This window comes from Bos grunniens, chromosome 8 (genome assembly GCF_055505025.1).
Source record: "Bos grunniens cultivar Pamir isolate PY7600 chromosome 8, Bosgru_T2T1.0, whole genome shotgun sequence".
Classification (NCBI taxonomy): Eukaryota; Metazoa; Chordata; class Mammalia; order Artiodactyla; family Bovidae; genus Bos; species Bos grunniens.
In genome coordinates this window covers 6925282-6942834 of record NC_141172.1, presented here as the reverse complement: position 1 = coordinate 6942834, position 17553 = coordinate 6925282, and the positions used below count along the sequence as shown (strand labels likewise).

The window sequence follows — 17553 nt, the reverse complement described above, 5'->3', positions numbered from 1 at the left end:
AATCACAGGGGATGCTACTAATTTACTAAATCATATTAAAAGGCAACACAAAATATTGGGTTGGCCAAAGTATAGGGTGTGGAAAACACTTGAGTGAACTTTTGGGCCAACCCCCTGTTATCTATTATTATGCCAAAGATTTGAAAATCTGGAGACATGGGGTTGGGGGGAGAACTGAAAATACTCTCTTGAAATCCTGCAGTCTGAATTTCTGATGTCCACAGATGGCACCACGCATCCATACTTTGAACTATTTCACATTCACCATCTCATTGACTTTTTTAAGACAACCTAGTGATGACCGTAATCAAAGATGTTTTTAATAGCCACAGAGAAACTGATCACGGAAAGAGACATAAATGAACAGCAGAACTAGTACTAATGTTTCCATGTACATGCTGAACTAAGTGTACATCAGAGAATATTAAAACCAGAAGAGATTTAGCCACGCTGGTTATACAGATGAAGAAACAGGGCCCACAGGGTCACACGAACACATACATACTCCGTTCCGTAAGTCCTTATTTAAAAAACAATAGTAGTCTGCTGACCCTAGTGACAAGAATGTAAAGAAACAGCGACAACTAGATCGATTTTGTCACTTTCTACCTCAATGACTTGGGGTGAATTATTTTCCTCTGAATCTCAACTTCTGCCCCTGTAAAATTTGAATGGTGTCTTACCCACTTAGTTTCGTGCTCCCATTCCTCCACCTCTTTAGATGAGAGGATGCCGACAGCATTTATTTCATGGAGTCCCTGTGTAGTTGCTGTTGGTCTGTTAAGCTGTTTCTGGTTCTTGTTCACCAAACACTTTCAAAGGGACCGGCCGGCTTTTCAGGACCAAACCATGACTGCCCTCTGGTGGCCGGTAGCCTTAACTACAGGTCCCATTCAAAAGTTAAAAAGCCGGTCCAAAGGAAGGAAATTGACGAACTTCACAAAATAATAGTGAATGTCAAGGGCAAACCCAAGCACCGCGGGCGTTGCGGCCAACACTCCTCTCAAAAAAGGCTGTTACTAATTCCAACTACCAAAGTCACAACCACCACGATAACATTTAGAATCACTCATTAGCCCTGCCTCCCCTAAAAAACACGAACTTCCAGTGTTTACTGCTTCTAAGCTCTTGGCTTTTCTATTTTCTTGATTCAATACATCTTCAAAGACGGGGTTTCACTGCTGGCCCAACAACTTCTTTTTAGCCAGAGGACGCTGAGGCCTGGGGAAGTAAGAGTTCAGGTTCCCAAAACCAGAGTCCTGACCCCTCACTGGAACCCACCGCCCACGTGTGCAGGTTTGAGAGCGAAGACAAGCGTCCCAAGTGGACACTCGGTCTCATCAGCAGACCTGTAGCTAACTTTGGAGGAAGGCTGAGCTGGGAAATCTCCGCGGCAGCCAGGAAGAGCCGAGATGGGCTTCCAGGACGCCGTCCCCCGGCCCCCTCCAGCCCACTGCGCGCCGCGGGCCACCGGGTCACCCGGAACCTTCACCCTCGGGCCCGATCAAACCTCCGCGCCCAACACTCACGCTCAGCCAGCATCGACATGTCGCCGAGCCTGTGACGCTGCGGATCTCGGGACCTGAACGACAGCAATTACCGCAGGGCTGATAAGAGGAGAAGCTGAAACTACCGGACTCGCACGCCAGCGGCGGGGGGCGCGCTCTGATGACGTAAGCGAGGCGCGACTGGCTCCTGAACCGCGCGGCTGCGAGTGGGCGGGGTGCGGGCAGCATAGCACTCTGCCTTTGGGAGGATACTGGGTAGGCTAATGGTTTCCAAGGCTTGTTTCAACTTCAGCGTTCCGTGTGTCTGTGATATATCTATGAGGAACATCCACTAAAAAGAACCGTTATAAGTTTGGGTGTTTTTTTTTTTTTTTATTACAGAATCTTGATATTTTTAAATTGTCAGCTGGAAGTTCTGGTGGTTCAGACGGTAAAGAAAATGCCTACAAGGCAGAAGACTCGACTTCATCCCTCTGTGGGGAAGATCCTCTGGAGAAGGGAATGGCTACCCATTCCAATATTCTTGCCTAGAGAATTCCATGAACAGAGGTGGGCTATAGTCAGGGCATGGAGTCGCGAAGAGTTGGACTCGACTGAGAAAGTAACACTTTAACTATTTTTCAGTAGATACTGCACTTTTAAAAAGAAGGTGACAGTTCTAGTTCCAGTTTTTTAAGAAATCTCTATACTGTTCCCCATAGTGGCTGTACTAGTTTGCATTTCCACCAACAGTATAAGAGGGTTCGATTTTCTCCACACCCTCTCCAGCATTTATTTCTTGTAGACTTTTGGATCGCAGCCATTTTGGTGAGAAATGGTACCTCATTGTGGTTTTGATTTGCATTTCTCTGATAATGAGTGATGTTGAGCATCTTTTCATGTGTTTGTTAGCCATCTGTATGTCTTCTTTGGAGAAATATCTGTTTAGTTCTTTGGCCCATTTTTTGATTGGGTCGTTTATTTTTCTGGAATTGAGCTGCAGGAGTTGCTTGTATATTTTTGAGCTTAATTCTTTGTTGCTTCATTTGCTATTATTTTCTCCCATTCCGAAGGCTGTCTTTTCACCTTGCTTATAGTTTCCTTTGTTGTGCAGAAGCTTTTAATTTTAATTAGGTCCCATTTGTTTATTTTTCCTTTTATTTCCAATATTCTGGGAGGTGAGTCATAGAGGATCCTGCTGTGATTTATGTCGGAGAGTGTTTTGCCTATGTTTTCCTCTAGGAGTTTTATAGTTTCTGGTCTTACGTTTAGATCTTTAATCCGTTTTGAGTTTATTTTTGTGTATGGTGTTAGAAAGTGTTCTAGTTTCATTCTTTTACAAGTGGTTGACCAGTTTTCCCAGCACCACTTGTTGCTGGGCATACACACTGAGGAAACCAGAATTGAAAGAGACACATGTACCGCAATGTTCATTGCAGCACTGTTTGTAATAGCCAGGACATGGAAGCAACCTAGCTGTCCACCAGCAGATGAATGGATAAGAAAGCTGTGGTACATATACACAATGGAGTATTACTCAGCCAATAAAAAGAATACATTTGAATCAGTTCTAATGAGGTGGATGAAACTAGAGCCTATTATACAGAGTGTAGTAAGCCAGAAAGAAAAACACCAATACAGTATACTAACACATATATATGGAATTTAGAAAGATGGTAAAGATAACCCTGTATGCGAGACAGCAAAAGAGACACAGATGTATAGAACAGTCTTTTGGACTCTGTGGGAGAGGGAGAGGGGGGATGATTTGGAGGAATGGCATTGAAATATGTATATTATCATATGTGAAACGAATCGCCAGTCCAGGTTTGATGCATGACACAGGATGCTTGGGGCTGGTGCACTGGGATGACCCAGAGGGATGGGATGGGGAGGGAGGCGGGAGGGGGGTTCAGGATGGGGAACACGTGTACACCCGTGGCGGATTCATGTCAATGTATGGCAAAACCAATACAATATTGTAAAGTAATTAACCTCCAATTAAAATAAATAAATTTATACTAAAAAATATAAATAAATAAGTAAAAAGAAGGTGACAGTGTGAGACATTCCATTCTATTCTTTAGTCTCATTGCAGACTTGCTTAGAGCAGGGCTTCCCAAACTTTAAAGTGCGAGTAAATCACCTGGGAATCTTGTTGAAATGCAGTTTCTGGCTCAGCAGGTTGAATGGGGCCAGAGATTCTGTATTTCTAACAAGCTTCCAAGGATGTGGCTGATGATGGCCTTACTTTGTATAGCAGGCCATGGAACAACCAAAGGCAGGAAGGAACTCAGGGTTAAGGTATACATTTTTCTTTTTTACCTGTTCAAGAAAAATACTTTATGAAGAACACTTTAGATGATGGTGATGCTGCTGCTACTGCTAAGTCGCTTCAGTCGTGTCCAACTCTGTGCGACCCCATAGACAGCAGCCCACCAGGCTCCGCCATCCCTGGGATTCTCCAGGCAAGAACACTGGAGTGGGTTGCCATTTCTTTCTCCAATGCATGAAAGTGAAAAGTGAAAGTGAAGTCGCTCAGTCGTGTCCGACTCTTAGCGACCCCATAGACTGCAGCCCACCAGGCTCCTCCGTCCATGGGATTTTCCAGGCAAGAGTGCTGGAGTGGGGTGCCATTAAACACTTTCAAAACACTTCAAAGAACTGAACCCAGATGGTTTAGGTAAGTCGTCTGTGCTATCCCCCTACCTTCAGGCAAGTAAAGACCAGTATCAGGGACTGAAGGTCACAACTTCTTTTCTACACCTCTGGCAAGTCTCATACCATCCTTGCTCCCCGCCCCCCACCGCCCCCCCCCATTACACACAGTTGTAAAAACTAGCTACACATTTCTGTACAATCACAAAAAAGGATTATGTGTTGCGTTACATCTTTATTTTCTATTCCAGATTTATCACTAACATTGTATCTATAGGAAATAAAGCTGAATCTTGCCAGTTTAATTTAGCTCATTGCTAAGCAGCACTAGAGGGATACAATGCAGGGCTGGGGGATACGGAGCAGTCAGAGAACACTGACAAAGCCCAAGTTCTGCTGCCAGCTTGGGATGAGCCCTTGGGCAAGTCATTTCACCTCTTTTGCTATCTCCTTCCAATCTATGAAAAAAAGGGTGATCTCTGGGATCATTTCCAAAATCTGAAAGATTTTCAGAGAATTGCTTTAATCGGATCTAGTTGCTGTTGCCCAAAGAATGAAAGGCTCATTGCTCCTGGAGGATTTCTCCTGCAGTCCTGGCCATGTCTTCCTTAGTCCCCACGAGGAACACAAGTTAAGAAGCATCTACCCACCCTGAGATCCAATCCACTGGAAATGGTTGCTTGATGAGATTTATTTACCCATTGTGGGAGATGGGGACTGTCTGGTTTTGCTGGGTTCCTCCCCCTTCAATCTGCTTTAAATTCCATCCCATTTCAGTTGCTTATACTGAGTAGGAGAATGTGTCAGTCATACTGGGTTGTTGGGGTTTTTTTAAGATTTTTTTTTTTTAATGTGGACAATTTTTAAGTCTTTGGTGAATTTGTTACAATATTGCTTCTTTTTTTTAACCTTTTAGTTTTGTTTTGTTTTTAGACCTGGAGGCATGTGGGATCTCAGCTCCCCAACCACAGATGGAACCTACCCCCCTGCATTGGAAGGGGAAGTTCTCACCACTGGATGCTAGGGAAGTCCCTGAGAGTGTTTTTTTTTTCAAGTCAACAAGCCCAGTAAATACCAACTAGCGGCCCTCATGTTCCTGGCCCTAGCCGACTGTTGTGGGCAGAGTACCCTCTTTCTTGATCCCACTCCAGAAATGACTTCTGGCTCCCCAGAAGCAGTTCTGGCCTGCCATCCCTCCTCTGTTAATCCTGCCTATCAAAATGTTGTGACTTCAAGCTTTAAGTTCAGTTCAGTTCAGTTCAGTCGCCCAGTCATGTCCGACTCTTTGCAACCCCATGAATAACAGCATTCCAGGCCTCCCTGTCCATCACCAACTCCCAGAGTTCACTCAAACTCATGTCCATTGAGTCGGTGATGCCATCCAGCCATCGCATCCTCTGTCGTCCCCTTCTCCTCCTGCCCCCAATCACTCATCAGAGTCTTTTCCAATGAGTCAATTCTTCCCATCAGGTGGCCAAAGTATTAGAGTTTCAGCTTCAACATCAGTCCTTCCAATGAACAGCCAGGACTGATCTCCTTTAGGATGGACTGGTTGGATCTCCCTGCAGTCCAAGGGACTCTCAAGAGTCTTCTCCAACACCACAGTTCAAAAGCATCAATTCTTTGGCACTCAGCTTTCTTCACAGTCCAACTCTCACATCCATACATGATCACTGGAAAAACCACAGCTTTGACCTTTGTTGGCAAATAATGTCTCTGCTTTACAATATGCTGTCTAGGTTGGTCATAACTTTCCTTCCAAGGAGTAAACGTCTTTTAATTTCATGGCTGCAGTCATCATCTGCAGTGATTTTGGAGCCCCCCAAAATAAAGTCTGACACTGTTTCCACTGTTTCCCCATCTATTTCCCATGAAGTGATGGGACCAGATCCATGATCTTCATTTTTTGAATGTTGAGCTTTAAGCCAACATCTTCACTCTCTTCTTTCAATTTCATCAGGAGGCCTTTTAGTTCCTCTTCACTTTCTGCCATAAGGGTGGTGTCATCTGCATATCTGAGGTTAGTGATATTTCTCCCGGCAATCTTTTGATTCCAGCTTGTGCTTCTTCCAGCCCAGTGTTTCTCATGATGTACTCTACATATAAGTGAAATAAGCAGGGTGACAATATACAGCCTTGACTTACTCCTTTTCCTATTTGGAACCAGTCTGTTGTTCCATGTCCAGTTCTAATGGTTGCTTCCTGACCTGCATATAGGTTTCTCAAGAGGCAGGTAAGGTGGTCTGGTATTCCCATCTCTTTCAGAATTTTCCACAGTTTATTGTGATCCACACAGTCAAAGGCTTTGGCATAGTCAATAAAGCAGAAATAGATGTTTTTCTGCAACTCTCTTGCTTTCTCAATGATCCAGCGGATGTTGGCAATTTGATCTCTCGTTCCTCTGCCTTTTCTAAAACCAGCTTGAACATCTGGAAGTTCACGGTTCACGTATTGCTGAAGCCTGGCTTGGAGAATTTTGAGCATTACTTTTCTAGAGTGTGAGATGGGTGCAGTTGTGCTGTAGTTTGAGCATTCTTTGGCATTGTCTTTCTTTGGGATTGGAATGAAAACTGACCTTTTCCAGTCCTGTGGCCACTGCTGAGTTTTCCAAATTTGCTGACATATTGAGTGCAGCACTTTCACAGCATCATCTTCCAGAATTTGAAATAGCTCAACTGGAATTCCATCACCTCCACTAGCTTTGTTCATAGTGATGCTTTCTAAGGCCCACTTGACTTCACATTCCTGGATATCTGGCTCTAGGTCAGTGATCACACCATCGTGATTATCTTGGTTGTGTAGCTATTTTTTGTACAGTTCTTCTGTGTATTCTTGCCACCTCTTCTTAATGTCTTCTTCTTCTGTTAGGTCCATACAATTTCTGTCCTTTATCGAGCCCATCTTTGCATGAAATGTTCCCTTGGTATCTCTAATTTTCTTGAAGAGATCTCTAGTCTTTCCCATTCTATTGTTTTCCTATATTTCTTTGCACTCATCGCTGAGGAAGGCTTTCTTATCTCTCCTTGCTATTCTTTGGAACTCTGCATTCAGATGCTTATATCTTTCCTTTTCTCCTTTGCTTTTCACTTCTCTTCTTTTCACAGGTATTTGTAAGGCCTCCCCAGACAGCCATTTTGCTTTTTTGCATTTCTTTTCCATGGGGATGGTCTTGATCCCTGTCTCCTGTACAATGTCATGAACCTCCTTCCATAGTTCATCAGGCACTCTATCAGATCTAGTCCCTTAAATCTATTTCTCACTTCCACTGTCTAATCATAGGGGATTTGATTTAGGTCATACCTGAGTGGTCTAGTGGTTTTCCCTACTTTCTTCAATTTAAGTCTGAATTTGGCAATAAGGAGTTCATGATCTGAACCACAGTCAGCTCCCGGTCTTGTTTTTGCTGACTGTGTAGAGTTTCTCTATCCTTGGCTGCAAAGAATATAATCAATCTGATTTCGGTGTTGACCATCTGGTGATGTCCATTTGTAGAGTCTTCTATTGTGTTGTTGGAAGAGAGTGTTTGCTATGACCAGTGCATTTTCTTGGCAAAACTCTATTAGCCTTTGCCCTGCTTCATTCCGTATTCCAAGGCCAAATTTGTCTGTTACTCCAGGTGTTTCTTGACTTCCTACTTTTGCATTCCAGTCCCCTATAATGAAAAAGACATATTTTTGGGGTGTTAGTTCTAAAAGGTCTTGTAGGTCTTCATAGAACCGTTCAACTTCAGCTTTTTCAGCATTACTGGTTGGGGCATAGACTTGGATTACTATGATATTGAATGGTTTGCCTTAGAAACGAACAGAGATCATTCTGTCATTTTTGAGATTGCATCCAAATACCGCATTTCGGACTCTTTTGTTGACCATGATGGCTACTCCATTTCTTCTAAGGGATTCCTGCCCACAGTAGTAGATATAATGGTCATCTGAGTTAAATTCACCCATTCAGTCCATTTTAGTTTGCTGATTCCTAGAATGTTGATGTTCACTCTTGCCATCTCTTGTTTGACCACTTCCAATTTGCCTTGATTCATGGACCTAACATTCCAGGTTCTTATGCAATATTGCTCTTTACAGCATTGGACCTTGCTTCTTTCACCAGTCACATCCACAACTGGGTGTTGTTTTTGCTTGGCTCTGTTTCTTTATTCTTTCTGGAGTTATTTCTCCACTGATCTCCAGTAGCATATTGGACACTACCGACCCAGGAAGTTCCTCTTTCAGTATCCTATCATTTTGCCTTTTCATACTTTTCATGGGGTTCCCAAGGCAAGAATACTGAAGTGGTTTGCCATTCCCTTCTCCAGTGGAACACATTCTGTCAGACCTCTCCACTATGACCCTCCTGTCTTGGGTGGCCCCACATGGCATGGCTTAGTTTCATTAAGTTAGACAAGGCTGGGGTCCATGTGATCAGATTGGCTGGTTTTCCGTGATTATGGTTTCAGTGCATCTGCCCTCTGATGCCCTCTTGCAACACCTACCATCTTACTTGGGTTTCTCTTCCCTTGGACCTGGGGTATCTCTTCACAGTTGCTCCAGAAAGCACAACCCTGCTGCTCCTTACCTTGGATGAAGGGCATCTCCTCACAGCTGCCTTTCCTGACCTTGAAGGTGGAGTAGCTCCTCTCCGTCCTCCTGCGCCCAAGAGGACTTCAAGCTTTAGTGTCCACTAAATCTGTGAATCTCAACAATGGAAAATTGTGTCCAGAGATCAAATCTGATTTTTTTGACTGCCTTATGATTGTTTTCTTTACTGTCTTAGGTGAGCCTTCTCTGGCCTTTGAGCAAAACGATAACACTTTAGTTTCTTTCTCTTGAGATAGTTTTAGGACTACAGGTGGTGGGGAGGAAAGGTGTAGGAGTAGGTTCAGGGAGATGCCTGCAAAGGGAACCAAGAGACACAGAGTGGGAGTTGGATGATGAAGGAGGAAGGGCTGACTTGGTTAGCAAGGGCTGACATATGCTAGTCCACTGGGACCAGAGCTGAAATAGCTCAGGTCACTTGGAGAATGTGGTGAGGAGTCCAGAGTGTGGGAGCCTGGCTGTTTGCAAAGGTATTCGTTGCTCTTTCACTCTTACCTGATATTTAGAAAGGGCATTTGGAAGGCTCCAGCAGTGAAGGGAGTTGGGGCTGCAGTGGCAGGCACAGAGGTACCCCTTGGAGAGTCACTTTCTCGGGCTAAACCTAGCAGAGCCTGAAGTTGTTTTATTTATTTTTTCCAAATTTATTTATTTTTAATTGAAAGAAAATTGCCTCAGAATATTGTGTTGGCCTCTGCCATACATCAACGTGAGCCAGCCGTAGGTATACATGTGTCTCCTCCCTCTTGAACATCCCTCCCACCTCTCACCCCTTCCCTCTCCTCTGGGTTGTTACAGAGCCCTGGTTTGCATTCCCTGAGTCATACAGCAAATTCCCATTGGTTGTCTATTTTACACATGGTAGGCAGTGTATATGCTTCTGTGTTACCCTCTCCATTCATCCCATCCATTTGTGTGTTTTACTTTATCTTTTTTGGAAATCATAATTGGACCACAAACAATTAACAGCAAACCTGGGAAACCTCCCTCCCAAGGAGAAGCAGCAGGTGGAAAAACAAAACAAAACCAATTCTGGGAGTCTAGGCTCTAGGCCGAGCTGATTTTCTGGAGGCATATCAATGTTTTCTTGAAGTCATCCGACATAGTTTTATGATTCTAGGCTCTTGATTCAAGGTCTATAAGAGATCGGCTGCTCCCAGAAAACAAACAGCAAATGAAAAATTTTCCAAGCATTTTCTTTCCTTCTCTGTGTTCACGTTTATGTGGTATTTCCAGATACAGGGCCAGACACAGCAGAATTTCCATCTTCCTGGTACAGCTTCTAAAATTCCTCCCCAAATGCCTAAGGCTCTTCCTCTTCAGCAGATAGATGAGGAGAGCTTGCATAACATGATGAGAGTAACATCCAAATAAAGTTGTGGAGGGGTGGGGAGGGGGGCTTAATGTACGCTTGAAAATTCTTGACTATTCCTTTGTGTTCTGTCATAATCTGTGTGTGGGTTAGAAAAGAATTTCCAGATGTGAGGCAAAATGTGAGGAGAATTAAGTTTATTAGAGTGGGAGACACCATTAGAACAGTGAGCTGGCTCAAGGGAGAGCTGACCCCTTTCGCGGGCTGGTAGCCAATTTTTATGACCTCAAGACAGAGAAGATTCCTACTGGAACACCTAGGTAGCATTAGTTGATTGGTTAGGATGTTATACGATGGGTATTTTATCTAAAATGAGGTCAGGAAACTGGCCGATTTAGATCCAGAGGCTCATGGCAACAATTACAAAGTTGTTCAGTTGCTAATTTGTGTCTGATTCATTGTGACCCCATGGACTGCCATACGCTACACTTCCCTGTCCTCTTGGAGCTTGCTCAGACTCGTGTCCATTGGGTCGGTGATGCCATCCAACCATCTCGTCCTCTGTTACTGTGGGACTTGGTTAATTCTGGAGATTTTCATCCTATGACCTTGGTATAGGGCTGCTCAGTACCTTAGCTGATACACCGCCTCATTTCCACATTCTTCTGGAGTTGCCTTCAGAATGAGGCATTGCCTTTATTTGACTTTGTCTTAAGTATGTCTTTTTATTCTGATGCTTTAACATCTGGGGCCTTGCTGACCCAGTTCATGGATGGAGTAAACTTAACACAAGTTCATGTGACTGACGCACAGTGAGGCCAAACAGACTGAAATGTTGGGGTTTGGTGTAGAAGAGGGTTTATTGCAGGGCCATGCAAGGTGGCCATAAAAGAGCCCCACGTTCCCTGAAGTTTTGGCAAAGCACTTTTAAAGCCAGGTGTGGGGGTCGGGGGATGGCGTTGCAGGGTCTGTGATCAGCTTATGCACATTTCTCTGGTTGGCTGATGGTGAGGTAACAGGGCAGTGTCCCAGGGTTGAACAGTATCAATCCTTAGGCTCCAGGAAGCCTGGCGCTGTGTCCTGGTCACCAGGTAGTTAATGTCCTCTTTTTGTTGGAGAGGGAGAGGTTTTTTTGTGTGTTTTTTTTTTTTTTTTTGTCTTTTTTTTTATGTCTGCCAAACAGCTCAGGAAGTGTGCATCAATTACTGTTATCTAGGTACTTCAGTTCAGTCGCTCACTCATGTCCGACTCTTTGCGACCCCATGAACTGCAGCATGCCAGGCCTCCCTGTCCATCACCAACTCCTGGAGTTTACCCAAACTCATGTCCATTGAGTCAGTGATGCCATCCAACCATCTCATCCTCTGTCATCCCTTTCTCCTCCTACCCTTAATCTTTCCCAGCATCAGGGTCTTTTCAAATGAGTCAGCTCTTCGCATCAGGTGCCCAAAGTATTGGAGTTTCAGCTTCAACATCAGTCCTTCCAATGAACAGCCAGGACTGATCTCCTTTAGGATGGATTGGTTGGATCTCCTTACAGTCCAAGAGACTCTCAAGAGTCTTCTCCAACATCACAGTTCAAAAGCATCAATTCTTTGGCGCTCAGCTTTCTTTATAGTCCAAGTCTCACATCCATACATGACCACAGGAAAAATCATGGCCTGGACTAGATGGACCTTTGTTGGCAAAGTAATGTCTCTGCTTTTTAATATGCTGTCTAGGTTGGTCAGAGAGGAGCTAAAGCAGAGGATGTGGGGGAAGTTCCCACAGGCCCCCAATCTGCCAAGGCCCCGTGGGGACATGCTCCAACTGGGTTACAAAACCACTTGGCCAGGCGCTCTCCTTTCCTGTGCAAACCAACCCGTCCAGCCACTTCCCAGACCACCTCCTTTATTGGGCTCTGACACTCTGGGCCACTGTCTCCTTGTCCTAATCACCCCAGGCCCAGGTACCAGACAACTAGGGACCGCCCTGTGCCCCCCAAAATTATTCAGACTAGCCCACCTCAGCCTGCTTCTCCTCGTGTAAACCACAGCTTCCCCTTTCTCCCGCTGCATCCCGACCAACCCTAGTGCTTCCCCATGCGGCTCCCCTTAGCGTCATGTGCTCCCTCCTCTTGAGACCTGTGAGTCATAAACTATTCTTTCACTGTGAGTCTTCTCTTGACCTGTTGGCCTTACCATACCTGAATCATAATAAATGCCCACATTTTAAAAGCAGACATATTGTGAAGTTTCAGGATGTCAGACCCATGTATGTTCAAGTGTAGGTTCCTGGGCAATTTCCACTATCTGGGAGTATCTGGCATATTGAGCACAGCACTTTAACAGCATCGACTTTTAGGAGTTGAAATAGCTCAGTTGGAGTCCCATCACCTCCACTAGCTTTGTATGCACTAATGCTTCCTGAGACCCACTAGACTTCACATTCCAGGATGTCTGGCTGTAGGTGAGTGACCACACCACCTTGGTTATCTGAGTCATTAAGACCTTTTTTGGTACAATTCTTCTGTGTATTCTTGCCTCCTCTTCTTAATCTCTTCTGCTTCTGTTAGGTCCTTACCTTTGCATGAAATGTTCTCTTGGTATCTCTAACATTCTGGAAGAGATTGTTTTCCTCTGTTTCTCTGCACTGTTAACTTAAGAAAGAGTATCTACTGTGGTTCAGAAATAGTGCTGCTAATGGAAGCTGTGTAGGTGTCAGGCCCAGGCAGGGCTGGATCAGTGCGGCAGAGCCACTGGAGTCTATATGACATGGTATGTTCTACCAGGGTGCTGGTATGGCAAACTGCCTGCAGAGACAGGGGTGTGGTCCTTTGCAACCAAGGGCAGGTGTTTGCTATCTGATGTGAGAGAGATGACGCCTCCCCATGGAGCAAAATTCAGACCAGCCTCCAGCCCACTGGAAACAGCTGGGTTCATGAAGCTTCTTCCCTGTGAAGCCAGCTGTGCCTGTGCAGGCAGCTGGTTCCTATCACAGCACCTGCGGGGAACTGGGGTGGGGGGAACAGGCTGGTACCCTGGGTACTGCTGTTGCTCCAAGTAATAGCATCCTTTGTCTCTGACCCAGAAGTCTCGTGTCTTCTGTCAGCAAGCAGGAACCTGACAGGCTAACTCCCCAGCTTGTTAGTAGGGTTAATCTTAGCTCCCCCTCCCCACAGTTGTTGGCCCTCTCTACCCAATACCAGTCTCCTGGGGTGGGGTTGGGGTGGGTCTTGTTCTTCCCTCTATCACTATCAGTGAGGATGGTCTCCTTGAGGAATGGCTCTGTGTCCACCTCTGGAGGGACAGGCGTCAGGAGGTAGAGCCAGGCTGGCTGTGCTTACCCAAATGAGGGGTCACTGACCACTGGGTCACAGAGGCCCCACCAACCACCAAGTCAAGTAACAGAAGGAACTCCCTTTGGGAAAGCCCCTCTATTAGTCTGCTCAACTTTCCATCACAAAATGTCACAGACTGTGGGATTTAAACTGCAGAGATATATTTTCTCAGTTCTGGAGCCTGGAAGCCCCTGGTCAAGGTGTTGGCCACTTCAGGTCCGCATGAGAACACTCTTCCTGGCTTGCAGATGGCCACCTTCCTAATCTATCCTCGTATGGGGCTGCTCCAAACACAACCCCATGCAGAGTAGGAATGTGTGCCTGTCCTTTTTCTTCCTTTTCCCCTGGAGGGAGAGGTGCCATCCACTTGTCAAAGGGAAGGGGGATCAGGTGGTATAGTCAGCTTGAGAAAGAATGTAAAGGTCCCATCACTTCCCTGCTGGCTCAGTGGTAAAGAATCTGTCTGCCAGTGCAGGAGATGCAGGAGATATGGGTTCGATCCCTGGGTTGGGGAGATCCCCTCGAGGAGGAAATGGCAGCCCACTCCATTATTCTTGCCTGGAGAATTCCACGGACAAAGGAACCCGGCAGGCTACAGTCCATGCGGTTGCAAGAACTGGACACGACTTAGCAACTACACCATCACCATCATCATGGGGAAAGGAGCTTGATAGACAAGGGGAAGTGACAGGCAGCTGCCGCAAAAGAGAGGGAGTGTAGGGGGGCAGGCATCCAGGACATAGCACTAATACCAGAAAAGCTCCCGAGGCTCGTCGAGAGCTCCAGAAGCTGCACAGGGATCCTTTGTTAGCTGGCTTCAGTCTTGCTCAGAGGTGACCACATAGGTGGAATTAGCTAAGACCCTCCCAAATGCCAGTGAACAGCCACTCACCTGGGCTCATATTCTGCAGAAGAGAAGTCAGGGAGGAGAGGCATAGAACCCCCTTGTTGAATGTCTAGAATATTTCTTCCAGGACAACAGCATTGAGCTGGTGCAGGTGTGCTTCCCAATGTACATATCTGACTTTGGGCGCTTCAGAAAGACATCTGCTCAACCATCTCAAGCACCTGCCAGCCATGGAGATTCAGAGACATTTTTTCAATAAGCAGAGGGTTTTTGGTTTTCTTTTTTCTTGTTACAAATCCCTGAGTGACCAAAGCACAGATTCTTGCTGGGACTGCAGAACGCTGGCAGTGATAGCCCGAGGCTGCTATCTAAGGAAAACATTCTGCTGAGGCCTTGTGGACAACATGGTCTCATGTGCTCATTTATTTCACACCCGTGTTCTAAAATAATTCCTTTCAGCTGAAAATGTATCTTCACGTAACATAATAGAAGGAAGTTGTGAGCTGGTTCCATTTCCCCAGTGACATTAACATATGGGCTAACTTTCCTTCCAGAATCCCACCCCCTCTTTCTCTTTTTGCTTTTCTGTCTTTTTCTGGTGCCAAGAAGGAAAATTTGAAAAGAGAATATTACCTGTATAACATAGCTCTTACTTATCTTTCTTTCCCCAACCATTTTACAGGAGACAGTGGGGAATCTTCCTACCCTGGTCCTTACCCATTCCTGCCTCTCCATCCCCATGGTCTTTGCCCAAGTCAAGCCCTTGCCTTCTCCTGCCTGGATCATTACAGTACCCCTACCCTCTCCTGGGCTTCCCTGGTGGCTCAGATGGTAAAGAGAATCTGCCTGTGTTACAGGAGACCTGGATTTGATCCCTGAGTCGGGAAGAACCCCTCGAGAAAGGAATGGCTACGCCCTCCAGTATTCTTGCCTGGAGAATTCCAAGATCGGCTAGAGTCCATGGAGTTGCAAAAAGTTGAACCTGACTGAGCTACTGAGACTTCCACTTTTCACGTTCACCCTCTCCTGGTGGGTCTGTGATCTTCCAATTTGCCTTCCATTGCAAAAAGGGTAATCTCTCTGAAACTGCACACTGGGTCCTGCTGCACTCCTGTTTCACCCTTTACTGCCTTCCCATTGGTTGCAGGATGTACCCAGCCTCCATACCAAGCCATTCACCTCTCAGTCTTCTCCCTCCTCCATCACTCCACATGGTATCAAGCTGTTCTACTCAGGTTCATGGCTTTTCTATCTTCCCGAAATGCCTTTGCTCTTCTTGCCCAACTGGCAAATTCCTAGTCTCTCAGGCATCACTTACTCTTGGAAATGTCTCAAGTCCATTCAAGTTGAGCTGATCACTGCTTATGAGGCTCTTCCATCAAGCCTGGCATGTGCTCCCGAGGATTTTCCCTGCCTGACTGAGTACCTACCTATGAGGACTGATCTTCCTCTTCTTTGCAACTTCAACACTAGTCCAGTGTTTGACTTAAAGCAGACTCTTTAAAAATGTGTGTAGAATTGAAAAGCTATGTTGAAGAAGTTTGACTGGCTGGTGGCAATGGTAAATTATACCCTTTATGATTACTAGAAGGGTCACTCCAGTTCAACAAATATATATGGACTCTTTCAGTCTGTGCTGGGTGTTCTTCTGTGCAATGAGGACACCCAGATAAACAGAACATCATTTCTTCAGTTAATGACCCCATAGTTGATGAAAGGCTTCCCTGGTGGCTCAGACGGTAAAGCATCTGCCCGCAAGGAGGTAGACCTGGGTTCAATCCCTGGGTTGGCTTCCCCTGGAGGAGAGTATGGCAACCCACTCCAGTATTTTGGACAGAGGAGCATGGTGGGCTACAGTCCATGGGGTCACAAAGAGCTGGACATGACTAAGTGACTAAGGACAGCGCACACTAGTTGATGAAAGAAGACTAGCAAGGAATACTTCTGATACTAAATGATTGTTACTATACTGTGGGTAGGAGCAAAGTACTGTGCCAGGTGTCCTCAACATGGCTATACAGCCAACTCTAGGGAGTTTCAAAAATATGCATAATTCCATTTATATTAAGTTTCTGAAATAGTCAAACTGGGGAATTCCCTGGTGGTCCACTGGTTGGAGCTCCGAGCTCTCACTGCTGGGGGCGTGGGTTTGATCCCTGGTCAGGGAACTAAGATCCCACAAGCCAAGCAGTGTGGCCAAATAAATAAATACAAATAAAACATTCAAACACATAGAAGCAGAAAATATAAAAGTAGATGCCTGGGGGAAGAGGAAATAAGTTGCTAATTAACATGTATAAAATTTCAATTATGCAAGGTAAGTTAGCTCTAGAGATCTGATATACATTGTTCCTATAATTGAAATCATACAATATGTAATCATTTGTGTGTGGCTTCTTTTTACTCAACTGTATGCTCTAGAAAGAGTTCCCAGTGTTATGCAGCTGTATTTGTTCATTCCCATCATCATAAAGTAGTTCCTAGAGTAAAATACCCATTCTACGGTGTTTCAGTGTTTGGCTACTATGACTTGTGCTGTTACGAACATTCTTGTGTCTTTTGGTGAATATATGTACGTTTTTACGTGGCACTTACACCTAGGAGTAGAAATGTTGGACTATAGATTATATACACATGCAGCTTTGTAGATGCTGTGAAGCAGTTTTTGAAAGTGGTTGTACAAATATACACTCCTGTCGACAGTCTATGAGCATTTCAGTTCTACATCTACTTAATATGTTCTGTCTTTTTCATTTTATCCATTCTGGTTGGGATGGGGCAGCATCTCATTTTGGTTTTAATTTGTATTTCCCTGATGACAAATGAAGTGTAGCCCCTTCCATGGGCTTATAGGTCATTTGGGTGTCCTTTTGAAGTGACTGTTCACGTCTTTTGTCCATTTTTCTATTGAGTGGCATTCCTTTTTCTTGTAGGTTTGTAGGATTTTTTTTCTATATATTCTAGATATGAATTTTTGTTTGGTATATATTACAAATGTCCTCCCTCATTCTGTGGGTCACGTTTGATTCTCTATGGTAATGTTTGATGAACAGTTCTTAATTTTAATATAATCTAAATTTATCTATTTTTTTCCTTTATGGCTATTGTTTTTTGCATCTTGTTTTTATATTTCCTTCAAAGTCATGAAAATGTTCTGCCTCCCTAAAATCTGTGTTGTTTTACTTTTCATGCTTGGGTATACGATCCATTGGAGATGGTTGTTTCGTTTGGTGTAAAAGTCATGATTAATTTTCTCCCATGTGGATGTCAAGCTGATCCAGCATGATCTATTGAAGGGCTTCCCAGTGGTAAAGAACTTGCCTGCCAATGCAGGAGATGTAAGA

General features: G+C 44.8%; 1 protein-coding gene across 3 annotated transcripts in view; it reads right to left on the bottom strand.

Annotated features, from left to right (window-relative positions):
• Positions 1-1697, bottom strand: part of PINX1 (PIN2 (TERF1) interacting telomerase inhibitor 1) — a 66273-nt gene extending 64576 nt beyond the window's left edge. Inside the window, exon 1 of one of the 3 annotated variants that reach the window (XM_086414746.1) lies at positions 1530-1697. In XM_086414746.1, coding sequence (XP_086270872.1) covers positions 1530-1548 — 19 coding nt within the window. In that variant the 5' untranslated portion in view covers positions 1549-1697. Of the gene's footprint in view, positions 1-683 lie in introns of all 3 variants that reach the window. The other 2 variants (XM_086414748.1, XM_086414747.1) reach the window with 2 other exon arrangements.
• Positions 1698-17553: the final 15856 nt, after the last annotated feature.